The sequence below is a fragment of the Peromyscus leucopus genome, chromosome 1 (genome assembly GCF_004664715.2).
Source record: "Peromyscus leucopus breed LL Stock chromosome 1, UCI_PerLeu_2.1, whole genome shotgun sequence".
Taxonomy (NCBI): domain Eukaryota; kingdom Metazoa; phylum Chordata; class Mammalia; order Rodentia; family Cricetidae; genus Peromyscus; species Peromyscus leucopus.
The window spans coordinates 77,784,173-77,807,758 of NC_051063.1; the positions used below are offsets into that span (position 1 = coordinate 77,784,173).

Here is a 23,586-nt window from a genome sequence, read left to right on the forward strand (position 1 = left end):
GGTGGGGGCTGGGAGGGGCGACCCATAGGACAAGCCAATCCTGGAAGGAGACATACCTTGCAGGCTCCAGGGAGGAGGTGCAGCTTTACGTAGGGGTCAGCCAGGCCATTGAAATCCATGGGCTTGAGGCCCTGGAAAGAGGTGCAAAGGGGCTTTATTTAGACTCCCAAGCCTTTCTCCCTCCTCCTGCAGGACTAGAGTCCCACAGAGTACAGTTCCAGAGATGCAGGAGTCTGCTCTGGTTGGGGGACAATGGAGCCCCCACCCTAGGGCAGCAGCCCAGGAAGGAGGGATGCACCTTGGCCCTGAGGATTCTACAGTGCAGAGTGCAGGAAGCCTGATCATAGAGAAGGTCGAATTCCAGCGTGCCCAGGGCAGCTGCAGAAAAGAGAAGAGAAGAGGGAGGAGGTAGGGTGAGTCTTGGGTCCAAGTCAAGCCTGTGAGACCTAGTGGCTAGAAGAATGTGTCCACATCTCTACTGGCCTGCCAGTGTGTGTGTGTGTGTGTGTGTGTGTGTGTGCAAGAGGCTGAGCAGCCATGTGCATGCCTGCGTCTAGGTCCCTGGCTCGGCCGCAACTGACTGTGTGGGTGGTGGAGTGTCTCAGCAGAAATATTGAATATTGAGCCTTGCTGAAGCTGTAATCTGCACCCAGACTGCAGCTGTGGTGGCAGGACTGTCCTCCCTCCTCCCCACCCTCCTCCACACACACACACACACACACACACACACACACACACACTCGGGAGGCTGCTCCCTCCCACAAGCCCGCTGAGCCCCCAGACTCACTGGTATCATCTGAGTCGTAGCTGTCCACCTCAGCTCCATCGTCGGGTGTGGTGGCCCCAAGGAGAGCCGCAGGGGGGGCCAGAGCCAGAGGGGCCAGATGAGCTGGGGCTTCCCCGCAGCCCCTGCCGCCAGCAGCCTCTGGTCCTGGCCCCCTGCGAGGGAAGTAGTCCGAGATCTGGCGTATGGGCCTGATGGGTCCAGGACACACGTTGATGGCCATGTGCTCCTGGATGTTGATGGTCATGCGATCGCCCCTGCGGCCCCTCATGCAGCACCTCTGGCTGGGAGACGGATGTAGAGCTGGAGTGGCTGGCTGGGGTCTGAAGGAACCTCACTGCCCTCCCTTCCTGGGTGTCAAGGGAGAGGTGATCTGTGCCAGCTGGTGGGCAGACAGGAGGCCTGGCTTCTCGAGGGGCTGGCTGAGTTGCCAGATCAGTCCTGGCAGACGGGTCGTGACGCCCCTTAACCCTGCCCACTACCTGCCCACTGTTCCTCTGTCACCTTTCCAGGACTTTCCTCTCACCCCGGGTTCCCCCTCTGTTCCCATCCCCTCAAACCTCCAGGGACCCCACAGCTGCCCTCCGTGGCTGCTCTGAGGCTCTGGCCATCTTCTCCATCAGGCGCGGGGGCTGGCCAGGGTGTCAGCCACCTCTCCAGGCTTCTCTTCTTCACTCAGCCCAAGCTTCTGCCTGCCTACCTAGTCCCTAACCCAGGCCGGCCGGCCGCTCTACCAAAGTGGGAACCCCCTGCCTCGGTTGTCTCCTCCTCTCGCCCTCACCCGCGCTCCCCTGGCCGGCCCGGCCCCCGCACCTGTCCCTGGGCCTCCAACAGGTGCCCGGCACGGGCGGCCCGCGGGCGCAGGCTGGGCGGCGGCGGCGACTGCGGCGTGGCGGGCGAGGACCGAGCGAGAGGCGGGCGGCGCGGGGCGGGAGTGGCGGGAGCTGCCGCGGGCGGCCGGGAGGGCGCGGGGCGCAGAGGGCCGGGCAAGGGCCCCAGAGCGCACGCCAGTGCACACCCGACACGTGTGCTCGCCCTCGCACCCGCCCGTGCTCCTCGGGCCGGCTCACACGCGTGCACACTCACCCGAGAACTTGGCGTGCACCTCCGCGAGAGGCGCCCGGTGTTCCCCAGCTCCTCCCGGGAGACCCAGGCCCCCGCCCCGCCGCGCCGCCCTGGCGCCTCCCGCTGCCCCGCCTCTCGCCTTCTCGGGCTCCCAGGGCTCCAGGGCCCGACCACCCGGCCTAGTTGCCATAGTGACGCTGGTTCTCACGCTCACCCCCCAACCCACAAAGCACCCAAGGGGGAAGGAAAGAGGGCAGCTGTCCTACCCCTCGGTGTCCGTGGGCGTGGCTTAGAGATCCGCAGTGACCTAGGGACCCGCCAGCAAAGGAGGGACCTGCCTGCGGCTCCTGCTGCTCTGAGGAACCTCCTTCGAAGGAGACTGGCTTCCCCAAACATCTTTCCTTCTTGTGACCCAAACCAGGCCCCGGAACCTGGGTCTCTTTACCAGACCCACACCTCCTGCCACCCTCTGCCATTTCCAGGTCTGTCCCTCAAGCGGGGGAGGACCTCAGGGCTTGAACCTGCAGTCATGAAGAGTCTGCGCCGCTCTGCTTCCCAGTAGCCTCCGTCTCATTTTTTTCCTATTTGGATGAGTCTAGGTGGGCAGCTCATCTTGGCCTTGAACTCTTGGCCCTCCTGCCTCACTGGGATTACAGACTGGAGCTACTGGAGGCTTCAGGCCTAGCCTTTGATCTTCTTGTGTCCTAAACTTACCTCCGGGAAAGCCCAAATCCTCCGAGAGGCCCTTCAAGGCAGGAACTCCCTGCCCACCGCAGGAAGGTAACACTTAACCTGCAGTTTCAGAGTCCGCCTCCACCTCTAGGCCTCTGGGCCTTTGCTCAGGTCCTCTGCTCCTGAGAACTGCTCTTCCCTGGTCATTCCAAGTCACCTGTTCCTAGCAATCTTCGGGAGCATCCCCCACAACTACCTTCCCCTTATCCCTTTAGCCCGAAGATCCCTCAGACTCAGCTCTGATGACAGTTGTGTCTGCCTGTTTACATTCTGTCTCCTATCAGCCTGGGAATTGCCGCAGTGAAAGGGGCTGATTCATCTCTGAGTCCCAAGTGCCCCAGACTGGGCCTGACATTAAACCAGCCTCCCTAAATATTGGGACTCAACAGAGAAATTCTGCTGCCCAACATGTGACTATGCTGACCACTGATTAACTGGACCCTTGAAGATAGTCAGGGGCTGGGGGCCCTGGTACAGTGTGTGCTTAGCATGCAATGCCTTTGATCCCCAGCACTGGATAAAAAAAGATAACATGGTAAATGCTATCTGGAAATGTTGTGTTTGTATTTTAAAACTTTTTAAAAGTAAGAGTACTGAGCCGGGCGTGGTGGCGCACGCCTTTAATCCCAGCACTCGGGAGGCAGAGCCAGGCGGATCTTTGTGAGTTCGAGGCCAGCCTGGGCTACCAAGTGAGCTCCAGGAAAGGCGCAAAGCTGCACAGAGAAACCCTGTCTCGAAAAAACAAAAACAAAAAAAAAAAAAAGTAAGAGTACTATGAAGTCAAATTATATAACACAACACCTGTCACCGACCAAATGGGCAAAGTTCAGAGTGTGGGTACACTTAGCACACTAAGACTGTGGGTAAATAAATTAGTGACAGTCTGCTGCAGTTGGTCTGACACTGGATGCCGATGGATACACATATTCTTTGACCCTGAAATCCCAGCTCTCTGGCTTTATCCTATACGTATACCAGGTGACATACAAAATAATAAAAGCTAAAGAGTCTTAGCTACAACTTCTAAAAAAGAAGCAAATGAAATGTCTATGCAAGAGAGACTGGTTAATCAGCTATGGCATAATTTCTCGTATCAAAATAGTATGCAGCCGTGAAAAAGGAGGCTTTGGACAGACAGACAGAAACAGACACATACACAGATATATACATACAGAATCGTCTTCGCAGTCTCATTCCTACTTAAACCAAGATGCAGAGTCAGAGCAGCACAAGGGAACGCTGCCATTTGAATAAGGGAAAGACCTTACACATGTTTATTTGGGCATATATTATTTCCAGAAGACTGCACAAGAAAATGGTAGCTGTGGTGACTGCTGGAGAGTGAGGTTGCTGTGGAGCAGGGAAGGGCAAGCATAGGAAAGACTTAGCCTCCATCATACAGCCTTCTGCGTGTTTTTTCTTGTTGAGTCAGGGTCTCGCTATGTAGCCCTGGCTGGCCTGGAACTCACTATGCAGACCCGGCTGGCCTCAGATATCTGTCTGCCTCTGCCTCCAAGCACTGGGATTAAAAGTATGTGCCATCTGAATGCTTCTAAATTGTGCCACATGCATGGCACCTCTTTCAGAGAGCACGTTAAAATCATATGCATGTGAGGGTGTGCGATAACTCAGATGATGATGGCATGCGCCACACAAGCTTGAGTTTGCTCCCAGGAGCCCACTCGGTTGAAGGAAGGAGAGAATTCCTACAAGTTGTCCTCTGACCTCTGCACATGGGCCATGGCACATGCTGGTACACACAGACACCAATCGATACATATTAAAGTTTTAAATTTGTCTCTTTGTGTGTGCAAGACCAGACTCGGAGCCTTGTATAGACTAAGTGTGCATCCTTCCACTGGCTGTAGCCCCCAGCCTAAAGCAGGAAGTTTTTCAAGCAGCCATGAGGCTCCTTTCATAACTCTCCAGGGTAAGGGAGGAAGCAAGAAGCCAGGCCTGCTGACACATGCCTGCCTGCAATCCCAGTTCTTCAGAGGCAGAGGCAGAAAGATTGTCCGCGAGTTCTAGGCCAGCCGGTCCTGCGTAGTGAGTTCCAGACCGACCAGAACTACAGAGCAAGGGCGCTGTGGGCCTGGAAACAGCGGGAGGCTAAAGGGAGCAGTGATCTGTGAATCTCCCACTTCTGTCTTCTCATGGGCACAGCTTGGACCCATCCCAGCATGCCTTGCAAAGCCTTCCCAATTCAGAGTGGGAAAAACTCTATACCCAACATACTTACGTCCCATTACCCCATCATGTCTTGAGTACCTTCTACGCAAAAACCTCCAGCCTCACGGCAGGGAGATAGACACACAGACGATTCCAGCAGTGAGGTGGGGGAAGGCGGAAGAACGGCCCACAGCCTGGGTGCCTCAGGGCTCCCTTCCTACGAGAAATGTGTCAACTGATCTCGCCAAGCTGAGGCATTAACTGGATCTAGAGTGGAGCCGGAGCGGCTCAGGCGAGGTCTGAGAGCATCTGGGAGGCAGTCAGGACCTTGAGTAAGCCTTATAAACAGTATGCACGGAGGGCATGCCTGTGATCCCAGCACTCGGGAGGCAAAGGCAGGATCCCAAGCCTGAAGCCAGCCTGGGCTAGGAAACATAATCCTATCTCAGAAAAGTTAATCAATTGATAAGAACCTAGAATACAAAGGGTGGTCTGAAACCAGTGTGGCTAAAAGCTTGGAGGATGGGAAATGGGATGAGCAGGGTAGACAGGCTGGCCAGGAAGCTCTCATACAGAAGGCTTTCATGTAGTTCGTTGGGTCTGAATGGTTCTTGCTGAATGGCTGAAGCTGGGTCTTAGGAGGTAGGAATCAGTGTGGCTCAACCAGACCAAAGTCTGTGGCAGTCAACAGATGAAGGGCCTTGGCTTGAACAGGAGGGAAACCTAGAGAGGGGGGTAGGGAATCACATTTGAGATTTCTGCCTTGCCTCACCTCGCCCTCCTCCTCTCCCTCCTTTCCCTTCCTCTTCATCCTCTTCCCCCTCTCCTTTGAGACAGGATCTTGGTATACATCCCAGGCTGATTGGGATCCTTGATTCTCAGCCTCTACTGTGCTTGGATTACAGTTGTGTACCACGTCCAGAGAGACGAGCTTTCTGGTGGAAATGGCCCAGCAGATGTTCACTTGGGGACTGTCAGGTAAGAAGAAAGACCTGAATTGATCCTCAGGTTCCTGGTAGAACATCTAGGAAAATCATGGAAGCATTGGGTGAGATGAAGAGAGGGGAGCAGTTTTGAGTAAGAGAATAAGGAGCTTCGTGTCGGGTTATTGCTCTCGAGATGTTTTTGGACATGGAGACATCAAGCAGGAAGTTGGGTATAGGAGTCTGGAGCTCCGAGGAGAGGTCTGGGCTAGAAATATACATTTGTGAGTCATCAGCATATAGATGGTATTTAAAGCCATGAGAATAGATGAGATCACCTAGGGAGAGGGAATATATATGAGAAGAGAAGGCCAAGGCCCAGGCAACGAGGAGTCTGGAAAACTGGGGGGGGGGGGGGTCTGTGTTGGAGTGAGGGACAGGGCACCCTGCTGAGACACAAAATGAAAAAGAAGTAACCCCCACTGGTGGACATCACCAAAGGGACTCTAGTGAGGGGTGTGGAGGGGACAGAGCCCTGGAGAGCTGTGGGAGTCCAGGCAGCAGGTGCAGCTGCTGTCAATGTCTCCCTTCCAAACCACCATGCACCTGTGAGCTGGTTCTCATGATCCCAGAAGGCGGAGATTACCATCCTTCCGTCCTTCCTTCCCTCCCTCCCTCCTTCCTTCTCTCCCTCCCTCCTCTCCCCCTCCCTCTGTCCCTCCTCCTCCCTCTCCCTTTTTCCTTCCTTCTCTCCCTCCTCCTTCTCTCCCCCTCCTCCCTCCCTCCCTCCTCCCTCCCTCCCTCTGCACATGTTCGTGTGTGCCATAGGGTGCCTGTGGAAGGGCAGCCTCATGGATCCTCCTCACCTTCTGCCTCGAGACAAGGTCTCTTTCTCTATTTTTCCCCAGTTGGCCAGAGAGCTTCCAAGAAGTCTTCTGTCCCCACCTCTCATCTCCACCTCTCATCTCCAAGCAGGAGAGCTGGATTACACATGTGCATCTTTGTATGGGTTCTGGGGACTTGGTTTCTTTTTTGAGACAGGGTTTCTCTGTGTATCCTTGGCTGTCCTGGAACTCTCTCTGTAGACTAGGCTAGCCTGGAACTCACAGAGATCCTCCTGCCTCTGCCACCCGAGTGCTGGGACTAAAGGCATGCACCACCACCACCCAGCTAGTTTTGATTTTTGAGATAGGCATTGTCTTACTATGTATCCCTGGCTGTCCGGGAACTCAAAAAGGTCCATCTGCCTCTGCCTCCTCTGCCTCCTCTGCCTCCTCTGCCTCCTCTGCCTCCTCTGCCTCCTCTGCCTCCTCTGCCTCCTGAGTGCTGGGATTTTATCCCCAAGGTTTGTGTTACCATGCACAGTGGTTCTGAATTTTTTCTGAGTATTTGAATTCAGGTCCTCACACTTCTGCTACTGCAAATGCTCAGCCCGCCCCTAGCTCTATCCACATCCTGGAAATCATGCTCTATCTAAGCCATAAACAGAGTCCAATGTAGCACACAGCAGGAGTTCTATACATTTTCTAATAGTCAGATGAAAGAATGGGAGATCCTTTTTTTTTCCTTTTTTTTTTTAAGATTTATTTATTATGTATACAGTGTTCTGCCTACATGTATGCTTGCAGGCCAGAATAGGGCACCAGATCTCATTACGGATGGTTGTGAGCCACCATGTGGTTGCTGGGAATTGAACTCAGGACCTCTGGAAGAGCAGTCAGTGCTCTTAACCTCTGAGCCATCTCTCCAGCCCAAGAATGGGAGATCTTGAGGGGAAATGATCTCATCTGCCTTACTCTGCTGGCTGGTAGAATGCGGGTGGGTTTTTTTGTTTGTTTGTTTGTTTTCTGTTTTGTTTTGTTTTTGCATTGGTATTTTGCCTGCATGTATGTCTGTGTGAGGGTGTCAGATCTTGGAGTTAGAGACAGTTGTTAGCTGTCATGTGGGTCCTGGGAGTTGAACCCAGATCCTCTGTAAGAGCAGTCCGTGCTCTTAACCACTGAGCCATCTCTCCAGTCCCAGGGGTGAGTTTTGTTGTTGGTTATTTTTCTGTGTATATGTGGGTGGGGTGTATATATTTGTGGGGCCTCATGCATAGAGGCCATAGGTACATTTCCTCAGGACTTCCCATTTGGCTTCTTGTCTTTCTTAAGCAGAGTTGGGAGTTGGTAAAACTGTTTTAATAGAATTCAGAAGGACACACCTGAGTATTTGAGCTTCTCAAAGAAGAATCTCAAAGGTAAAAACATGCCCAGGTGTGGGTGCTAGCCATACCCAGAGGGTATTTTCTGCCTGGTTTTCTTGAAGCAGAGCTTTTCATACGTGTTTTGTTTATTTCAGACGGGATCTTGCTCCGTATCCCTCCTGCTCTAGCCTCCAGAGCCCTGGGATTTCGAGGTGTGCATCCCCTGCCTAGTTCTCTAGGTGTTTTTGTTCAGAAAATAAAAGCTGGGCCAGATGTAGTGGCGCACACCTTTAATCCCAGCATTCAGGAGGCACTGAGAGGCGGATCTCTGTGAGTTCCAGGCCAGTCTGGTCTACAGAGAGAACTCCAGGATAGCCAGGGCTACATGGTGAGACCCTGCCTCAAAAAGACAAATTTAAAAAAGAAGGAAAAGAAACGCCGATTGTGGCAAGGTTGTTATGTGGGTTAACAGGTGGGTTGATGCGGGAAAGACAGAATCCTTTAAGGAGGAGCCACCTAGGGGGCAAGTGGAGTAACAGAGTAGCTAGGAGTCTGTGTAACAAGCGCAGGCAGGCACCGGCGCAATCAAGGAGACCCTGAAGTGTCCTTGGCCCGAGTGGGCTGGAATACATTTGTGATAGACAGGCCTAACTGCCAATCAGAGGCGAGCTACCTCTTACAACTCGAGATAGGGCCTGTGTAGTGCAAGTCGCAATTAGGAAGTGCCACCAGGAGGACTGTGGGAACTAGAGGGGAGAGACAGGGACGTGGGGGTGTGGCGTGGTGTTGAGGGCGCACACATGCCACCAGTGCCACCAAAGGCGAAACTGAGTTACGGCGAGGCGAGTCAACTAGGTTCTTTGAATGGCCCAAAGACTAGCCTTGGAATAAGCTGGGGGAGTTCCTACGATTCCCGACCGCCAGTCCCGAGAGAGGAGCCTGCCTGCCGCACCCGGTGTGACCTGTGAGAGAGATGGTGGCGCGGTCGAACGAACACTGCTGCCACCTGGTGGGAAAGACTGCTATTTCTCTTGGTCCTCATCTCCGTGCTCTTCTGTCTCGGCTAAGACCAAGTCTGGAGATGGATGGATGCAGACCCCTGGGTCTGGGGACAGAGGGCAAAGGGAAGCCCCAGATGGAAAGATGCACCCCTGGGAAGTGGAGAGCCTCAGCGCACCTCTCAACCCCCCCCCCCGTACATTGGTTGCTCCTCCCTCTTAGAGCTTCTGCAAATTCCATGAGCCAATCTGTGCAAATTCCTTGGCATTTTAATAAGCATTCAATAAACAACAGTTGTGGTTGAGCCAAAGGACAACTGGAGATGCGTAGCCCGCTTCACCTCCTAAACATAGCCTCTGCACAAATGCACTGTCGCATAGTCCCAGCTCCGTCCTGGGACACAAATGGTCAATCAGCTGAACCCAAGGCCTTGGCCTTGTGTGTGTTGAGCAAAAGCTCTACCCCTGAGCTACACCCCTGGACCCCACCGCTGTTGCTGTTATTTTCAATGATGTCATCCCCGAGGATGAGGCTCAGAGGCCTCTTCTGCATCAGGAACTGGAAACCCCCCACAGGCAGGCTCCTGGAATGGCTCTGGCCTGTGACATCATAGAATCCTACACATTCATAGTAGCGGAGAGGTTATGAAGCTGAGGCAATGGGTGCCTGTATGGGTGTGCATGTGGATGGCTGGGTTGGGGACCATAGAAACAGGTGGGAAGCTGGGCTCAGGAATGGTAGGAATAAAAGAGGCTTGAGAATAAGGAGGAAGCTTGGCTGTGAGCAGGAGGCCAGCCCAGCCCCAGACCTTTCCATCCCCCTCCCCTCCCTCTTTCTTATCTCCTTTCCTTTTACCCTTCCTTCCCCCCCCCATTTCATTTTACTGTATTGTTTTCAGGCAAGGCTTCACTCACTCTGTCACCCAGGCTGACTGAAGCTCACCATGCAGCCCAAACGGACTTCACACTTGCACCCTTCGCTTCCCAAGGGATAGAATCAGAGCCGTGAGCCAAGGCACTTTGGCTGGCCTTTCTCTCTCATTCTGCCTCCGTGTCCTAGCCTCCCTGTCTCAGACAGCTCAGCCAGCCTAGGGGACAAAACAAGCCGGCCCCGAGTTCGCTCGGCCTCTTGGGGTGGGCGCAATGGGTCTTCAGGGCTCTGCTCACACACTTTGCTTTGGCTCCTAGCGCCCAGAAGAGACGGCATCGAGGCCTCGATACCAGGAGCCAACTCCCGGCTCTTTGTCGACAGGCCTGACTTCTTTGATTACCCAGACTCAGACCAAGCTAGTCTTGCTGCTGTGGCCCAGTTTATTGGAGAGAAACCTGTGACCTTTGTTAGGACAGGTATGAACCAGCTTGATGGAGGGACCGCCCTTGTGGCAGGGAATGGAAGAAATGTGCTCTTGTCTGGCAGGTTCTGGCCCTGGGCTCTTCCAGCACATCCTGGTGGGCGCACTGGTGGTGGCCTTCTTCCTCTTCCTTTTCCAGTTCTGCATGCACGTGTGAGTCCCGTGCCCACGCCCCATGTGCTACCCCGCCCCTTCCAGAGGACCCAAGTCTCCTATAGGCCTTCCTCATTTGATTTCCACACTTCTCAGGAGCTTCCAGAAAGGGGCCTAAGGAGCCGGACAGGAGCGCTGGACCCTGCTGTGTGCCACACATCTACCACGTCTTCTGTTGAGGATAAAAAAGACGGTGCCTCCATCCTCTTGACTGCACAGTGGCCCTCAATGTGGCCATGCACCCCCACCACCTCCTTCTTCCTTGACTGCCCAGTGACCCTCTTATGTATGGCCATTCACACCTCCCCTTCCTCCCAGGCTGCCCAGTGATCCTCTGTGTGGCCATCCACCCCACACCCCCATCTCCTCTTCCCTCCCTCACTGCTCAGTGGCTCTCTATTTAATCATCCATCCCCTTACCTCCTCCCTTCCCAGCCCCCCAAAAACTGGACCCAAGGGTCTTGCTGGCGTTCACGAAGATCGTCTTTATTAGCGGTCTGTAAAAGCACCTCCCAGGGTCTGTGACCCCAGACTGGAGGAAGCCGTGAGAGGTCTGTAGCACCAGGGACAAGCCAGGGCCCGAGGGCAAAATGTGCAGCCTAACAGAAGGGGCTGGTGCCCGTGCCTGCCCCCAGGGTTGCTCAGCACTGGGGGGGGGGGTGTAGGGGAGCAATCACCTCCCTCCCCGCACCCCAACAAATTAGAGATAGGCGAATAAATAAATAAATAAGGTTCCTCAGATTGGTCTCCAGAGGAAGGAGCTGTGGGGGTCGCCTGCCTTCTCGTGACCCACATGGGATGAGTTAGGGTGTCTCCCTTCTCCCAGGGGATGGGGAGCAGAGAGAGGCTTGCAGCAGCAGAGCTGGGATGTCCTTGGCAGCGGGGCCACCCCCGTGTCCCTCGACTCCTTGGTCCCACTGAGCCCAGCTCTCCAGACCTCAGCACACTGTCTGACACACTCTCTTCCCTTCGTTTTGTTAGCACAGAGGCCGGGAGGGGCTCTTCATCCGGGTCCCCTCTCTCCCTGCCCTTCCGGTCATCCGCCCTCAGCTCCTGAGGGTGTTTCGCTGCTCCCTGTTCTGAGTCCTTCTGTCTTGGGGCTGTCAGGGCAAGGGACTCCTGGCTCTCACCCCCCACCACCACCCACTGGCCCCAAAGCTCTGTCTCCACGGGGGGCTGGGGAGGAGGGGTTCCCAGGCCCCAGCCTCAGTCCTGAGTCTGACAAGGAGAGGGTGGTGGGGAACCCCGGGGTCGGAAGAGGCGGCAGGCCCCGCGGCAAATGAGGAAGAACCAGTAGAGCTGGGGTGCCAGGAGCAGCGCGGCGCCCAGGTTGACGTGGGCCGGGATGGCCAGGGGCACTGAGAGCAGGGGCAGGCCGGCGTGGCGCCCGTAGGTCCAGTACAGGTAGGGGAAGAGCAGCACCCGGCAGCACAGGAAGCTGAGCAGCATCAGGGCGCCGTTCACCTTGTGCAGCAACGTGTGCTGCTGCTTGTACTGTGGACAGAGCAGCGTGGCAGGAAAGGGAGGAGCCCGGGGACCCGCAGGTTCCCACAACTGCCTCCCCTCCACCCCGCCTGTGGCTCCTCCCACACCGACCACTGCACCTGGACGGTGCTCTTTTTCTTATTTTTGCTTTTTTTGTTTTGTTTTTGAGACAGGGCTTCTCTGTGTCAACAGTCCTGGCTGTCCTGAAACTCACTCTGTAGACCAGGCTGGCCTTGAACTCACAGAGATCCGCCTGCCTCTGCCTCCCGAGTGCTGGGATTAGAGGCGTTCACCACCACCACCACCCGGCCTTATTCTTCCTTTTTGAGGCTAGTCTCCAAATCCTGATCCTTCTGCCTCAGCCTTCCCAGGGCTAGTGTTTTAGGCACGCACCACCATGCTGAAAGGTTGCATGGTCTTTAAAGAATTCCCAAAAGGCCCCAGACATGTCCGCCCCACTTCCACACGCCCGTCGACCCTCGGATCTACTCTCACCTGGATGAGGATCTTGCCCAGGCAGACGAAGGGAGTGCTGACCTCGGCCATCAACATGCAGCCTAGAAAGAAATCTCCCTTGCCCTGTCGCCACACCTAGGGGAAAAGGCAAGAGCCTAAGGAGATGCTTTCTCTCCCCACCCGTGTGTGTGTGTGTGTGTGTGTGTGTGTGTGTGTGTGTGCATGTAAAGGCCAGAGGTCAATCTCCTCAGTTGCTCTCGATCTTATTGGTTTGAGGCGGGATCTCTCACTGACCTGGAGTTCACTCATTTGGCCAGAGAGCCCCAGATATTCTACTTTCACTTCCCCAGAGCTGGGATTAAGCACACACCACCCAGCCCAGCTTTTCTTTTTCTTTTTTTTTTTTTTCTTTTTGGTTTTTCGAGACAGGGTTTCTCTGTGTAGCTTTGCGCCTTTCCTGGAGCTCACTTGGTAGCCCAGGCTGGCCTCGAACTCACAGAGATCCGCCTGGCTCTGCCTCCCGAGTGCTGGGATTAAAGGCGTGCGCCACCACCGCCCAGCTTTTCAAGAAGAGCCAGGTGCTTGTGCTTACAGAGCAGTCACTGTATCAACTGAGCCATCTCCCGGCCCTATTCCCAGTCACTGTATCAACTGAGCCATCTCCTGCTCTATTCCCAGTCACTGTATCAACTGAGCCATCTCCTCCGTTCTATTCCCAGTCACTGTATCAACTGAGCAGTCTCCTGGCCCTATTCCCAAACCCCCTTCCCTTTTTGAGGCAGGGTTTCTCTGTGTAGCCAGAGACTGTCCTGGAACTCATTCTGTAGACCAGGTTGGCCTCGAACTCAGAGATCCACCTGCCTCTGCCTCCCGAGTGCTGGGATTTAAGCTGCGATTTAAGGTGTGCACCACCACCGCCTGGCTTCTCCTCCCCACTCCCCTTTTTTAAAGGCAAGAGTCTCATGTACCCAGACTGGCTTCAAACCCACTGTGTAGCAGAGGATGATTTTAACCCTCATATCTTCTTGCTTCCATCTCAAGTGCTAGGATTACAAATGTGCTACCATTCTGGCCTTACGAAGTGCTCGGGATTAAACCCGGGGCTCTACACATGCTGGGGAAACATTCTACCAGCTGAGCTACACCCTCTGTCCGGAGACACACTTAGTCCTGGGTTCCGAGTACTCATGACACTGATGAGGAGTACTGCCTCTTTTACAGTCCCTCGGAGTAAGAAGGCATGCCTCACACCACAGAGGAAGGACAGCCTAGAGACACATACCCAGTGCTCTAAAGCACCCCAGACTGATGTACCTCTTGGGGTAGAATGCCGCTCTGGAAACCCACCCTGAGACCCGCTGCCCGGGACCTCCACACCGCAGTGCTGGCGTGCTGGGGAGAAGCAGCTTTTCATGCCCACCCCTCGCCCTCCGGACTCCAGGGGGGAGGACTCACCACCGAGAGCGGGAAGCACACCAGCACCATGGCCGCATGGTGGAGTACCATGAGGAACTCCTTGTGCAGGTAGCCACGCACCACGGCCCAGGTGCCGCCCAGGGCTCTGGACGTCCCGTCTTCCCCTCCGTGCCCTTTAACCTGGTGCTTGTGCCAGTGGCAGAGGAACATGGCGTAGATGTCATAGATGAAGTAGGGCACTGCAAACTGCGTGTAGGCCGAGGACAGCCAGTGCCTGTAGGGAAGGGAGAGAGGAGGAGCATGTGGACAGGTCCTAGGTGAGCAGCCCCCAGGCCAGGATGCTCCAGGGGAACGAGTTAGGTCCCAAGAGGGGGCTCTCATAACAACCCCGAGTCTTGAGTTTTGAACGCCAGAATTGAAGGGTGGCGTGTGAGGAACCACCCAAGGCCAGGCAGTCTCACAGCTCCCGAGGTTCGGGCTGGATTCAAGCCAGGCAAACCTCACAACCTACCGTGTCTCTGTCTCTTTCTCCCTAAGTGTCTCTACCTCTCACCCCTCCCTCCCTCCATCCCTCCAACCACCCCTCCATCCACCCTTGTAGGGAGAGGAGACCAGAACGCTGCAGATCGTGAACAGCGATGGAAGCAAGCTGCAGAGACGTACAAAGATACCCCCCCCACACACCCCGTTAGGCACCAGTGAGGAACTTCCAAGCACTGTAGAGGTCCTACGGCCCAGCACCAGCTGAGGTGACAGCTCATCACATGCCAGGCACTACGCTGCTTCTTAACTCTTTCCACAGCAGCAACTTGTGCCCTTCTCCTGAATCCCTGTGTCATGGAGAGGCTAAGCAGCGCGGCCAAGGAATAACCACAGAAGTCCTTGCCATCAGCCCCACTGTCTCAAGAAGGGCCGAGAGGGGCTGGAGCCGGGCCCTAGTGAAGTGGAGGGGCTGGCTCTCACTGCAGCTGGCCTTCGCTCTGAGGTGGCGCGTCTATTGTTAGCTCAGGTATGGCCAGCAGGAAAGAGAAAATGCTGAGCAAAGATGCCAAGAGCAGAGAAAGTTCTTCAGACTTTGGAGTAAACAAATCCGGGAAGCACCAGAACACGCCACGCTGCGCTTTTTTCCCTGAGTCAGCGGAGAGGCTTTCTCAAGTCCAGGAATCCTCCTCAGGCAGGCCTGAGGTGGGGGTGGGAGACAGAAAAGCCCAGAAGGAGCAGAGCAAAAGCCATCCCAGCTGGCCACCATACACCAGTGCGAGTGCTGGGGAGGGGGGAGAACGGGGGGGGGGTACAGGCCAGCTGGGGATGGGGTGAGCACAGAGACAGCAGCAGCTTTCCCAGGCTGACTGGCCTGGAAGGGGAGAAGCAGCGCACTCTCAAAGGGATCCACACTGCAGTGGTGTAAGGGGATGTGGCCCGGACTCAGAAAGGGGGGGTAGGGGAGAGGCACTGGCTAGAGACGGAGAAAAGAAACACAGACAGGACCCATCCACCCCCAAAGAAGGCTCAGAACCTGCCTAGGGATTTGGTGGAAGAATGGTACCCATAGGACTCTGGGCCATGGGGGAACCAGAGGGACTCAGGCCCCTGGGCTGACAAGTGAGGTATCAGATCCCATCTCTACTCTGTCAGCAATTAGGTGCTCAGAAGCAAGAACAGCTGCTGCCCCCAGATTAGCCCTGACCCTCCCACCTTACCTGAGGATTAAATGGGGGAACCGGGTCAAGACCGGACTAGGGGGTGGGAATCCAAGAGCCAAAAGGTGGCCTCAAGGTAAGAGGAGTTAAGGAGGAAACGCCTGGCGCCCAGGCTCCTTTTGGACCCTCTGACTGGGGAAGGGGTTGGGAGAGGGCAAGGGGCAGTCAGGTCATGGAGAAGGATCCTGAGACTTAAACCCCTGCCTCACGGAGTCAAGAACCATCCTAGGCACTTAACACACTCAATCCCTCCCTGCAGAAGCCCTTCGGGGGAAGGATGTGACCTCACTCTAGGTCCTAGGAGGCGAGAACTCACTCGTGGGAAAAGAAGAGACAAATAGACACCAGAAGGCAGATGGAGACCAGGGTCACCCAGACAATGTCCCCTGAGGCTCAAAGGACACCACACAAGGGCAGGAGAGCCCGAGGCTGTGAGTGAGGGGTGCCCTGAGCACACAGCAAACTGGGAGCAGCCCCCAGCCAGCTAAACACGGGCTGGTCAGCACCACGGACAGGGCCAGGGTTCCCCTCCCCCCCCCCCCCCCCCCCCCCCCCCCCCGCCTCCTGCCCCACCTCTCCAGCCTGGGCCTTTTTGGCTAGCACCAAACACTGCAGTCACTGCCAGTGCCAAACTTTGGCCTCTTCACGCCCAACCCCCACTGCTTGACCCTCAGTGGCCTTGTTTGTGGTCTCTTCTCCCCTGGGCAAAGAGCTGAGGCTAGACACTTGGATTCCAGAAGGAGTTGGGAGGTGAGCCTGGCATGGTGGTGAGGAGACACTCAGCAAGGTACTGGAGGGAAACAGAGTCTGAGGGATGCAAGAGTTGGCTGACATTCAGAACCTATGCCAAGAGGCCAGGAAGCTGACCGGGAATCCCTCTGAGGCGTTTCTTTGAGGCCCACCCCTGCTCCATTGCTTCTGACCTTTAGGACAGGGTAGGATAAATTTATCCCTGGTATTGAGTTGCAGTAATCACATGAACTTGCTTGGGTCCAAGTCCAGGGACCACTACAGGTCTGGGGGATCCTGGGTCCCACACACCCACTGCTGGGGCTGGGCAGAGATGGCCCTGGGTCACTTACTGGTCATCAATGATGTGCTTGCAGGAGGTGGAGACTATGTAGCCAGCTGTGGAGGCCATGATGGCTTGGACAGAGGACACCAGCCTAGGGAGAGAGAGGAAGGAGTGAACATACGGTGTGGACCTCCATTTCTCCTCTTCCTACTACAGTCCCTGTGCTTTGGATCCTGTACTCCTGAGGACCATTCCTCACCAGCTTCCACCCAGGCCATGCTTCCCAATGCCGCTCTCAGCTAAGCCATGCTTAGCTGAGATTCCCTCAGTTCCCGCCTCTCCAAGCCGCCTTCCTTCCTAGTGTGTGACAGTTGAGTCTCCTTCCTTCCAGGACACCAGGGAGATCATTCTGGGGTGAGCCAGTCCGGGGAATGGCTGACCGTGAGGTCCTTCTCCGGGGAGGGAGGAAAGGGACCCACGAGGGCCAAGGGAGTCCCCAGTCGCTCCTGCACCACTTGGCTACCCAGTCACTATGCTGCTCACACCTACAGTAACTGGCCCCACGGGTGCTCCCCCGCCACTTTCCCACTGTTTTCTTGGTGGTCACCACGGACCTCTTCCTGATGGCCCTATTCTGGGGATGCACAAGTCTCACCATCTACTTCTCTGGGCCCTGACATGCATGCAAACACTGGCCCTGAAAACCACGCTCTCGCCCCTGACTTGCTCCCTGGCATCTTGTGGGACTGTTTGGTCACATGCTGGCCTGCTCCGAGAGGGTGGGAGGGTGACAGGGGGAAGCAAGAAGATCAAGCTGAGTAGTAGACCAGATGGCTGGGTTTCAATGAGGTCTCCGGGGAAGGTGAGGTCCAAGGAGGGAAGGAAGCTTGCTTATCTACCTCCCCACTGCTACAGGGCCCAGGGGGGTGCTGGGGTCCCTTCCTCGTGAAGCCTGTTGGGGAGAGGGGGACTGAACTCGGGGAAGGCATGCCATTTACCTGGCGGAGACAATGACCGCGTCGGCCTCCTCCCAGCGCAGCTGGGGCAGCCTCTGGAGCGTGTTCTTGGACAGGAGGAAGAGTCCGGGGAACACCACCCCCCCAGCCACCATTGGGGTGAGCATGGTGACTTGGACCCAGGCAGGGAGACCGGAGGGGCCGGAAAGGACAAGAAGGCCAAAGTGAGGGAGTTAGAGGTGGGGTAGGGATTGCCAAGCCAGAGGAGGAGAGAGAGAGAGAGAGGGAAGGGGAGGCACAAAGGGGCCAGGGCGGGGACAGGATGGGACAAGGGGACCAGTCCAGGGCAAGGGAGAAAGGGACTTCAGTGAGGCTGGAGACACAGAAAGAAAGCCAGCTAGGCAGAGTGGGGGGCGGCGGGGGGAGGACGTCAGTGAGAGGGATGGGAAGGATGACCAAGGAAGGACCTGGTGTGAGAGGACCAAGAAGGAGAGGGGACAGGAGGAGGAGGAGGAAGAGGATGCAGTTGGGGGAGGGGAGGGAGAGCCGCGGCAGGTGGGGGGGGGCTTACGTGGAGAGGCTGGGAGGGCCCGAGGAGGCGGGGTGGGGGACGGTGGTGCCAGCCCCGAAAAAAGGGAGGGAGGGAAGGGCCGAGGCGAGCGGAGGAGCAGCTGGGCAAGTGGTCACCAGCCGCCACTGCTCCCCTGCCACCGCAGGCCACCACCGCCTCCTCTTGCTGCGGCCACAGCCCCGATGCCCTGTGCAGACACTGCACATGGCATTATAGAGTGGGTGCCCAGCCCCCTGCCCCCTCTGTGAGGAGGGGGAGGGGGAGGGGAAGCCGCCAGCTTAGGGAGGGGGGGAGGAGGGGAGGGAGAGGATGGCACCAACCAGACACCAAGAAACCGGACCTGCAGCAGGCTTTGTCTCCCATGCAGCTCTGAGCCACAGCAGCGGCTGCGACAGAGATGGGGGGGGGGACGGGGAAAGAGGGAGGGGGAGGCCCTTAAAGAGACAGCAGCTGCAGCGCAGGGGGCTGCTGGGGACAAGGGCTAGGGGAGGGACCGGCTCTTCTCTTGGGGGTTCTAAGCGCCCTTTCCCCGTCAGCACTTTGAAAATGTCTGGCGTTTCCTTCTGCCAATGCTTATAAACATTAACGTGTGTCCCCCAGTGGCCTGCAGGGACCTCAGGTATGGGGCGCCCACTCCAGCTGAGAAGGTTCCCTGGGGAAGGCAGCCCCAGTGGGTGGTGCCTCTCGCTTTCCCTGAAGGGAACCACTGAAGGTGTGGATAGGAACAAAACCGTCCCACAGTGTCCTTCAGACCCAGAGGCCCCCCCTTCACCGGTCGGGAGGAGTGGAAACTAACAGGCACCAGGCACCTCCCGTGAGCGCCACCTCACTCTGCCCTGTGTCCTTGCCTCACCGTGTGACAGCACCAGGCATCGATGCCCGTCCACTTTCTAGAGGTCAGGAAATGGTCCCGAGGTGTGAGCCGACATCCCCAGGGTCAGAAAGTTAAGGAATGATCGTTAAGAGGGCTAAGGGGGAAGAAGAGGATCGCTGTCAGAGCCCCTGGCAGCGTGGGCTTGAGCACTGGCCAAGGGCTAAAGGGCGCAGTGGCTCATCGTGGAGAGGACACACAGGAGATGGGAAGCAGGAGGGTCCCACGGGGAAGCCAGCTTGGGCTCCAGAGGAAGTGCCAGCCTCGGGGACAGCGGAAGGAGAGTGAGCCTCAAGAAGAGGATGCTGCCTTGAAAAGCCACGTGGCCCCACAGAAGCCGGCGCCCTTCACTGGGCTGCATGGCCTCCTGGATCCCCTTCTCCTGTTGCCTTGGCTCCCTTTCCTGGGCCACTCCTCAGAACAGTCTTGCTTATGAGTGAGGAAGAGCCTGGGGGTTGGCCGATTCAACCCCCTCTTTAATCCAAGGGGAAGCACAGGCAGTGCTTTGGCCGGGGTAGCTTAGGCCGAAGCCCACAGCTGCTCCTCACTCCTACGTGGCCTTCTTGGAGCTCTGCCTTTCCCAAACGCAACAGTCCTTCAGACTTGTGTAGTGTGGGGCCTGACATCCTAACACTGTAGTGTGGGTTTCCAACTGGCCCTGAGTACTGACAACTGACCTTCCCAGCCCTCAGCCCACTGACTCCCTGTGCTCCCCCGAGGAAGGGCTGATTTGCTATTTTGTGCTGCCCTCTAGTGGCAGTTTGTGGGAATGGCTGAGGGAAGTCTTGGGGCAGGCAGACGTCGGAGTCAGGGGTGGAGACCATGGTAGACCTGGAGATTTCATCTAAGAGAAAGAGGCTCGCCCTCCTGGGTTTTACTACAGTCTGGGCACAGAACAAGGAGATTTATGTCCATGTTCCTTTGATCTTCTAGGCTCGGGGAAGGAGAAACCAAAGCTTAGAAGTTTAAAACAAGCTTGCCAAGATGACATAGCTCTCTGCGCATTAGTAAAGCAGGATTTCCAGCCTCTGTCTGCTCCCCTCCAGGAAGAGGCAAAGACAAAAACAGCGGTCGGTGTACAGGAGGCAGTGGCAGGCAGGTGCCTGGGAGTTCCAGGCCAACCTGCTCTACACAGCAGCTTCCAGGCTAGCCAGGGCTACACAGGGCGATCCTGTCAGATGAGAGACAGACCTAGCCTAGCCTGAGCTGCTAGTGTAGAGGGATTGGCTGGTGGTCCCAGTACTTGGAAGACGGGAGCAGGAGACTCACCAAGAGTAACAGAATAAAACAAAAACAGCCAAACCTGAAAAAAGTTACAAGACAGCCTGGGCTGCAGAGTGAGACCCTGCCTACACACACACACACACACACACACACACACACACACACACACACGCATGCACGCACGCACGCACGCACGCACGCACGCGCACACACACACACCATACAAACAAAACAAAACAGAAAATGAAGAAAAGTGTGAAAGGCACTAAGTTGGGATGATGTCCTGGTATGAAAACTCCTGACTGAGGGCCATAGACCTGGTCAAGGGACTGTGGGCTAACTGTGGACAGTGCAGATTAAAGCAGAGTGAGACAGGGGGCTTTGGGGTGTGTGCTTTTGATTTGCTCTCTCTGCTACGAATTTACACAGACACCTTGGTAAATTCTGCCCCTAGGGACTGGAGCTACAGCTCAGTGGTTGTCTAGCATTTCAGAGGCTCTGTGCTCCATCCTCAGCATTGAAAAGAAAAGAAATACCCAAGCATTGACTTCTTCACACCCCTCTCCTAGCTATGCCCTGGCAGGCAGATTCCTGGGAGTTCCAGGCCAACCTGGTCTGTACAGCAGGTTGCAGGCTAGCCAGGGCTACACAGGGAGATCCTGTCAGACGAGAGACGGACCTAGCCTAGCCTGAGCCCACAAACACGTTTGCCCAGTACAGTGTTGACGGCAGAAGATACTATCTCCTTAAATTGTAGTCTGAATTGTCAGTGAAAAGGCAACCCATTTCAGTCCAGCAAGACGGCTCAGCCCGTGAAGGTGCTTGTTGTCAAGCTTGATGACCGAGTCCAATCCCTGGAAGCCACATGGAGGAAGGAGAGAACCAACTCCTTCAAGGTGTCCTCTGGCCTCCACATATGAGGCATGGCATGTGCACCCCCTCCAACTAAATGGAAACAATTCTGAAAATAAAAACTATTAGCTATTTCACATAAGCACTCAGCTGCTGGCACTTGGGAGACGGAGGCAGGAAAATCCCTGGCCTGAGGCTGGGTTGGGCTACAAAGCGAAGCTGAAGCTACATCTCAGGGAGAAAAGATTGGGATGCAGTCGAGCGGTAGAGCACCTGCCTGCCTCACACAGGTCCTGGCTTGGGCTCACATGTTGGCTCTGTGATGCCTTGCTGGAGCCAGGCCACCTCTGATTTCACTGGGTGTCCTGTGAGTCCATGGCCCCTAGACTCTCATTCACATGATCCACGTATGTCTCCGTGGAAAAAAGAATTGTTCTTAAACCCATTTCCAAATGAGGGACCTGAACCTCGGAGAGTCAGTGACCTGCAAAACCCAGCCCCACCCACACTCCGTGCACCCTCCTCTGAGTCCACTCCAGCTCCTTGAGGTGACCCCAGGAAAGGTAGCCCACCTTCCCATCTTACTTTGACGCCACCAAAACAGCCTCTTGCCTCTCCATCTGCAAGTTGGTTTGGTTCTGAAGCCCCCAACAGAGGCCAGCAAAGCACAGCGGGAAGAATGCACACCCCAGCAGGAAGAGCAGAGCCATGTCTGTGTGCAGGACAGAAAATACGGCCATGAAAACAATACTCCAGACACGTCCCCCCACCCCCCAACTACAGTCACTGCAGAGACACAATGGCCCATGAGTCGAGCTCCTCTGTAGTCACTAAATCACCAGGCATATCTGTAGTCTAATTTCTTTTGGACCCTTAGTGTGCTTTTTGTTTTATCTAAGACTTTCCACGTAGGCTGGCTTTGAACTCCTGATCATCCTGTCTCAGCTACCTAAGATCTGAGAGTGCAAACCTGTACCACTACTCTTGGCCTTTATTCCACTTTCACATTTATCCAGGGCAACTGGACCTACTATGTGTTTGATTTGTGTGTTTGTTCCTTGGAGGTAGGGTCTCGTGTAGCTCAGGCTAGCCCTGAAATTGCTATGTAGTCCAAGCTGGTCTTGAACTCCTTGTACTCCACATCCACTTCCTCGATGCTGTGGTTAAGGTGTGCATCAACACACCTTACTTTAAGCCCAGTTCAGATTATTTCAGTTTTTCCTATAACCCTGGAGCTGGTGTATACTCCCAGAACTTATTACATTTTAGCTTTTCATGGTAGCACAGAGCAGCAATCCCAGAACTCGGGGGGCGGGGGGGGGGCTGAGGAAGAAGAATCACAAGTTGGGAAGCATCATGGGCTACATAGCAAGACCCTGTCCCCAGAAACAAAGCAGAGGGCCGGAGAGATGGTTGTGGTTAAGAGCACTGGCTGCTCTTGCAGAGGACCTGGGTTTGATTCCCAGCACCCATGTGGTGGCTCACAACAGCTGTAACTCCAGTTACAAGGGACCTATTCTGGCCTCCTTGGGCACTGCATGTACATGCAAGAAAAACACACCAAATACATAAAATAATTTTTTTCAGACAGGTAGCCTGGCTGTCCTGGAACTCACTACATAGACCAGGCTGGCCTCGAAATTACACAGAGATCTGCCTGCCTCTGCCTCCCAGTGCTGGGATTAAAGGCCTACACCACCATGATTGGCTAATAAATCTTAAAAAAAAAAAAAAAGGGGGGCACTTGCCTAGCATGTGTGAGGCCCTGGGTTCAATCTTTTGGACGCACACACAGGGGTGGGCGGAGAGGAAGCGGGAAGTGAGGCAGGGAGGAAAATAAAGAAAAAAGAGGAAACTCCACAACCAATCCCTCTTTCCCTTCACCTAACGGTGCACGTTTCTCAGCACTAGCCCAGCCCAGCCTCTGCAGATACACACCCAGGTCTGCCTTGTCTCTCTCAGACTCGTCACCGGCCTCACCTCTCTGGGACGAAAGTGGGAGGGCAGGGGAGAGGCTGATTTTTCTCCTCAGCCACAGGCTTGGAAAGAGGAAGGGTGGGGGTGTTCAGATTGTCAAAATGCTTGAAATTTTAAAAGAACACGAAAAGAAAGAAAATTTTGAAAGATTATTATCCCATAAAAATAATAAAAAAAGGAAGCAGAAACCCTGGAATGCACATCTTTATATATTATTTTTGCCTGAAAAAGCCAAGGAGGAGAGGAGTCGGGGAGGCCGGGAGCCACGGAGGGAGTTGTACCCTGCCATCCTGCATCCTTTGAGTGGCTTTTAAGTGACCTTCCCACCACAGAAGGAAGGTGCGAGATTGCCCTCCAGAGGCAGTTAGCCAGGCAGGAACACCAGCCTCCCATTGGTGCGCTGGTCACTCTGCGGCCCTTCCATTGGCCAGTCTCTGGACACAGTGCCCTATCATTTGTTTCTGTTCTTGAGGAAAGGGGTGATGAGTGCTGGTTCCTTAGGTTGAACTGACCAATTAGAATTTGTTGATGATTTGATAGACAGTTACATTTCAGGGGCGGAGCAAGAAAGCAAGAGCAGAGACCCGTCCAGGCAAGTCACCGATTTGGAAAGCTGCAACACCTGATAAAGTTGACAATTTCAGGGTTGGGAGGGTCTGCATCTCAAAATCAGATGCTACAGGTAATCAGAGAACGTGTAAC

The 23,586-nt window shown here is 55.3% G+C and overlaps 3 protein-coding genes across 13 annotated transcripts in view; 1 reads left to right on the top strand and 2 right to left on the bottom strand.

The window, feature by feature from the left end:
• Doc2a (double C2 domain alpha) overlaps positions 1-2,197 on the bottom strand; it is a 5,437-nt gene extending 3,240 nt beyond the window's left edge. For 2 of the 8 annotated variants that reach the window (XM_028885516.2, XM_037210512.1), the window contains exons 1-4: positions 1,871-1,953; positions 788-1,068; positions 299-378; positions 57-131 (exon numbers count right to left, since the gene is read on the bottom strand). In XM_028885516.2, coding sequence (XP_028741349.1) covers positions 57-131; positions 299-378; positions 788-1,055 — 423 coding nt within the window. In that variant the 5' untranslated portion in view covers positions 1,056-1,068; positions 1,871-1,953. Of the gene's footprint in view, positions 1-56; positions 132-298; positions 379-787; positions 1,564-1,597; positions 1,954-2,115 lie in introns of those variants that run through there. The other 6 variants (XM_037210523.1, XM_028885512.2, XM_037210507.1 and 3 more) reach the window with 6 other exon arrangements.
• Positions 304-10,835, top strand: C1H16orf92 (chromosome 1 C16orf92 homolog). Of its 2 annotated transcripts, XM_037210571.1 has the most exons (5): positions 304-408; positions 5,656-5,728; positions 10,045-10,203; positions 10,274-10,361; positions 10,458-10,835. In XM_037210571.1, the coding sequence occupies exons 2-5, from the start codon at positions 5,695-5,697 to the stop codon at positions 10,477-10,479; spliced, it is 303 nt and encodes a 100-aa protein (XP_037066466.1). In that variant the 5' UTR covers positions 304-408; positions 5,656-5,694; the 3' UTR covers positions 10,480-10,835. The 2 variants fall into 2 exon arrangements, with proteins under 2 accessions (XP_037066466.1, XP_028741530.1); XM_028885697.2 differs by lacking the exons at positions 304-408; positions 5,656-5,728 and adding an exon at positions 9,502-9,571.
• On the bottom strand, positions 10,827-21,617 carry Tlcd3b (TLC domain containing 3B). Of its 3 annotated transcripts, none has more exons than XM_037210545.1 (5): positions 21,493-21,617; positions 16,501-16,584; positions 13,758-13,992; positions 12,342-12,437; positions 10,827-11,855 (listed from the first exon to the last, which is right to left on the bottom strand). In XM_037210545.1, exons 1-5 carry the CDS (start codon positions 21,615-21,617, stop codon positions 11,568-11,570), a joined length of 828 nt encoding a protein of 275 aa, XP_037066440.1. In that variant the 3' UTR covers positions 10,827-11,567. The 3 variants fall into 3 exon arrangements, with proteins under 3 accessions (XP_037066440.1, XP_028741336.1, XP_037066439.1); XM_028885503.1 differs by lacking the exon at positions 21,493-21,617 and adding an exon at positions 17,432-17,556; XM_037210544.1 differs by lacking the exon at positions 21,493-21,617 and adding an exon at positions 18,301-18,358 and having other exon boundaries at positions 11,568-11,855.
• Positions 21,618-23,586: the final 1,969 nt, after the last annotated feature.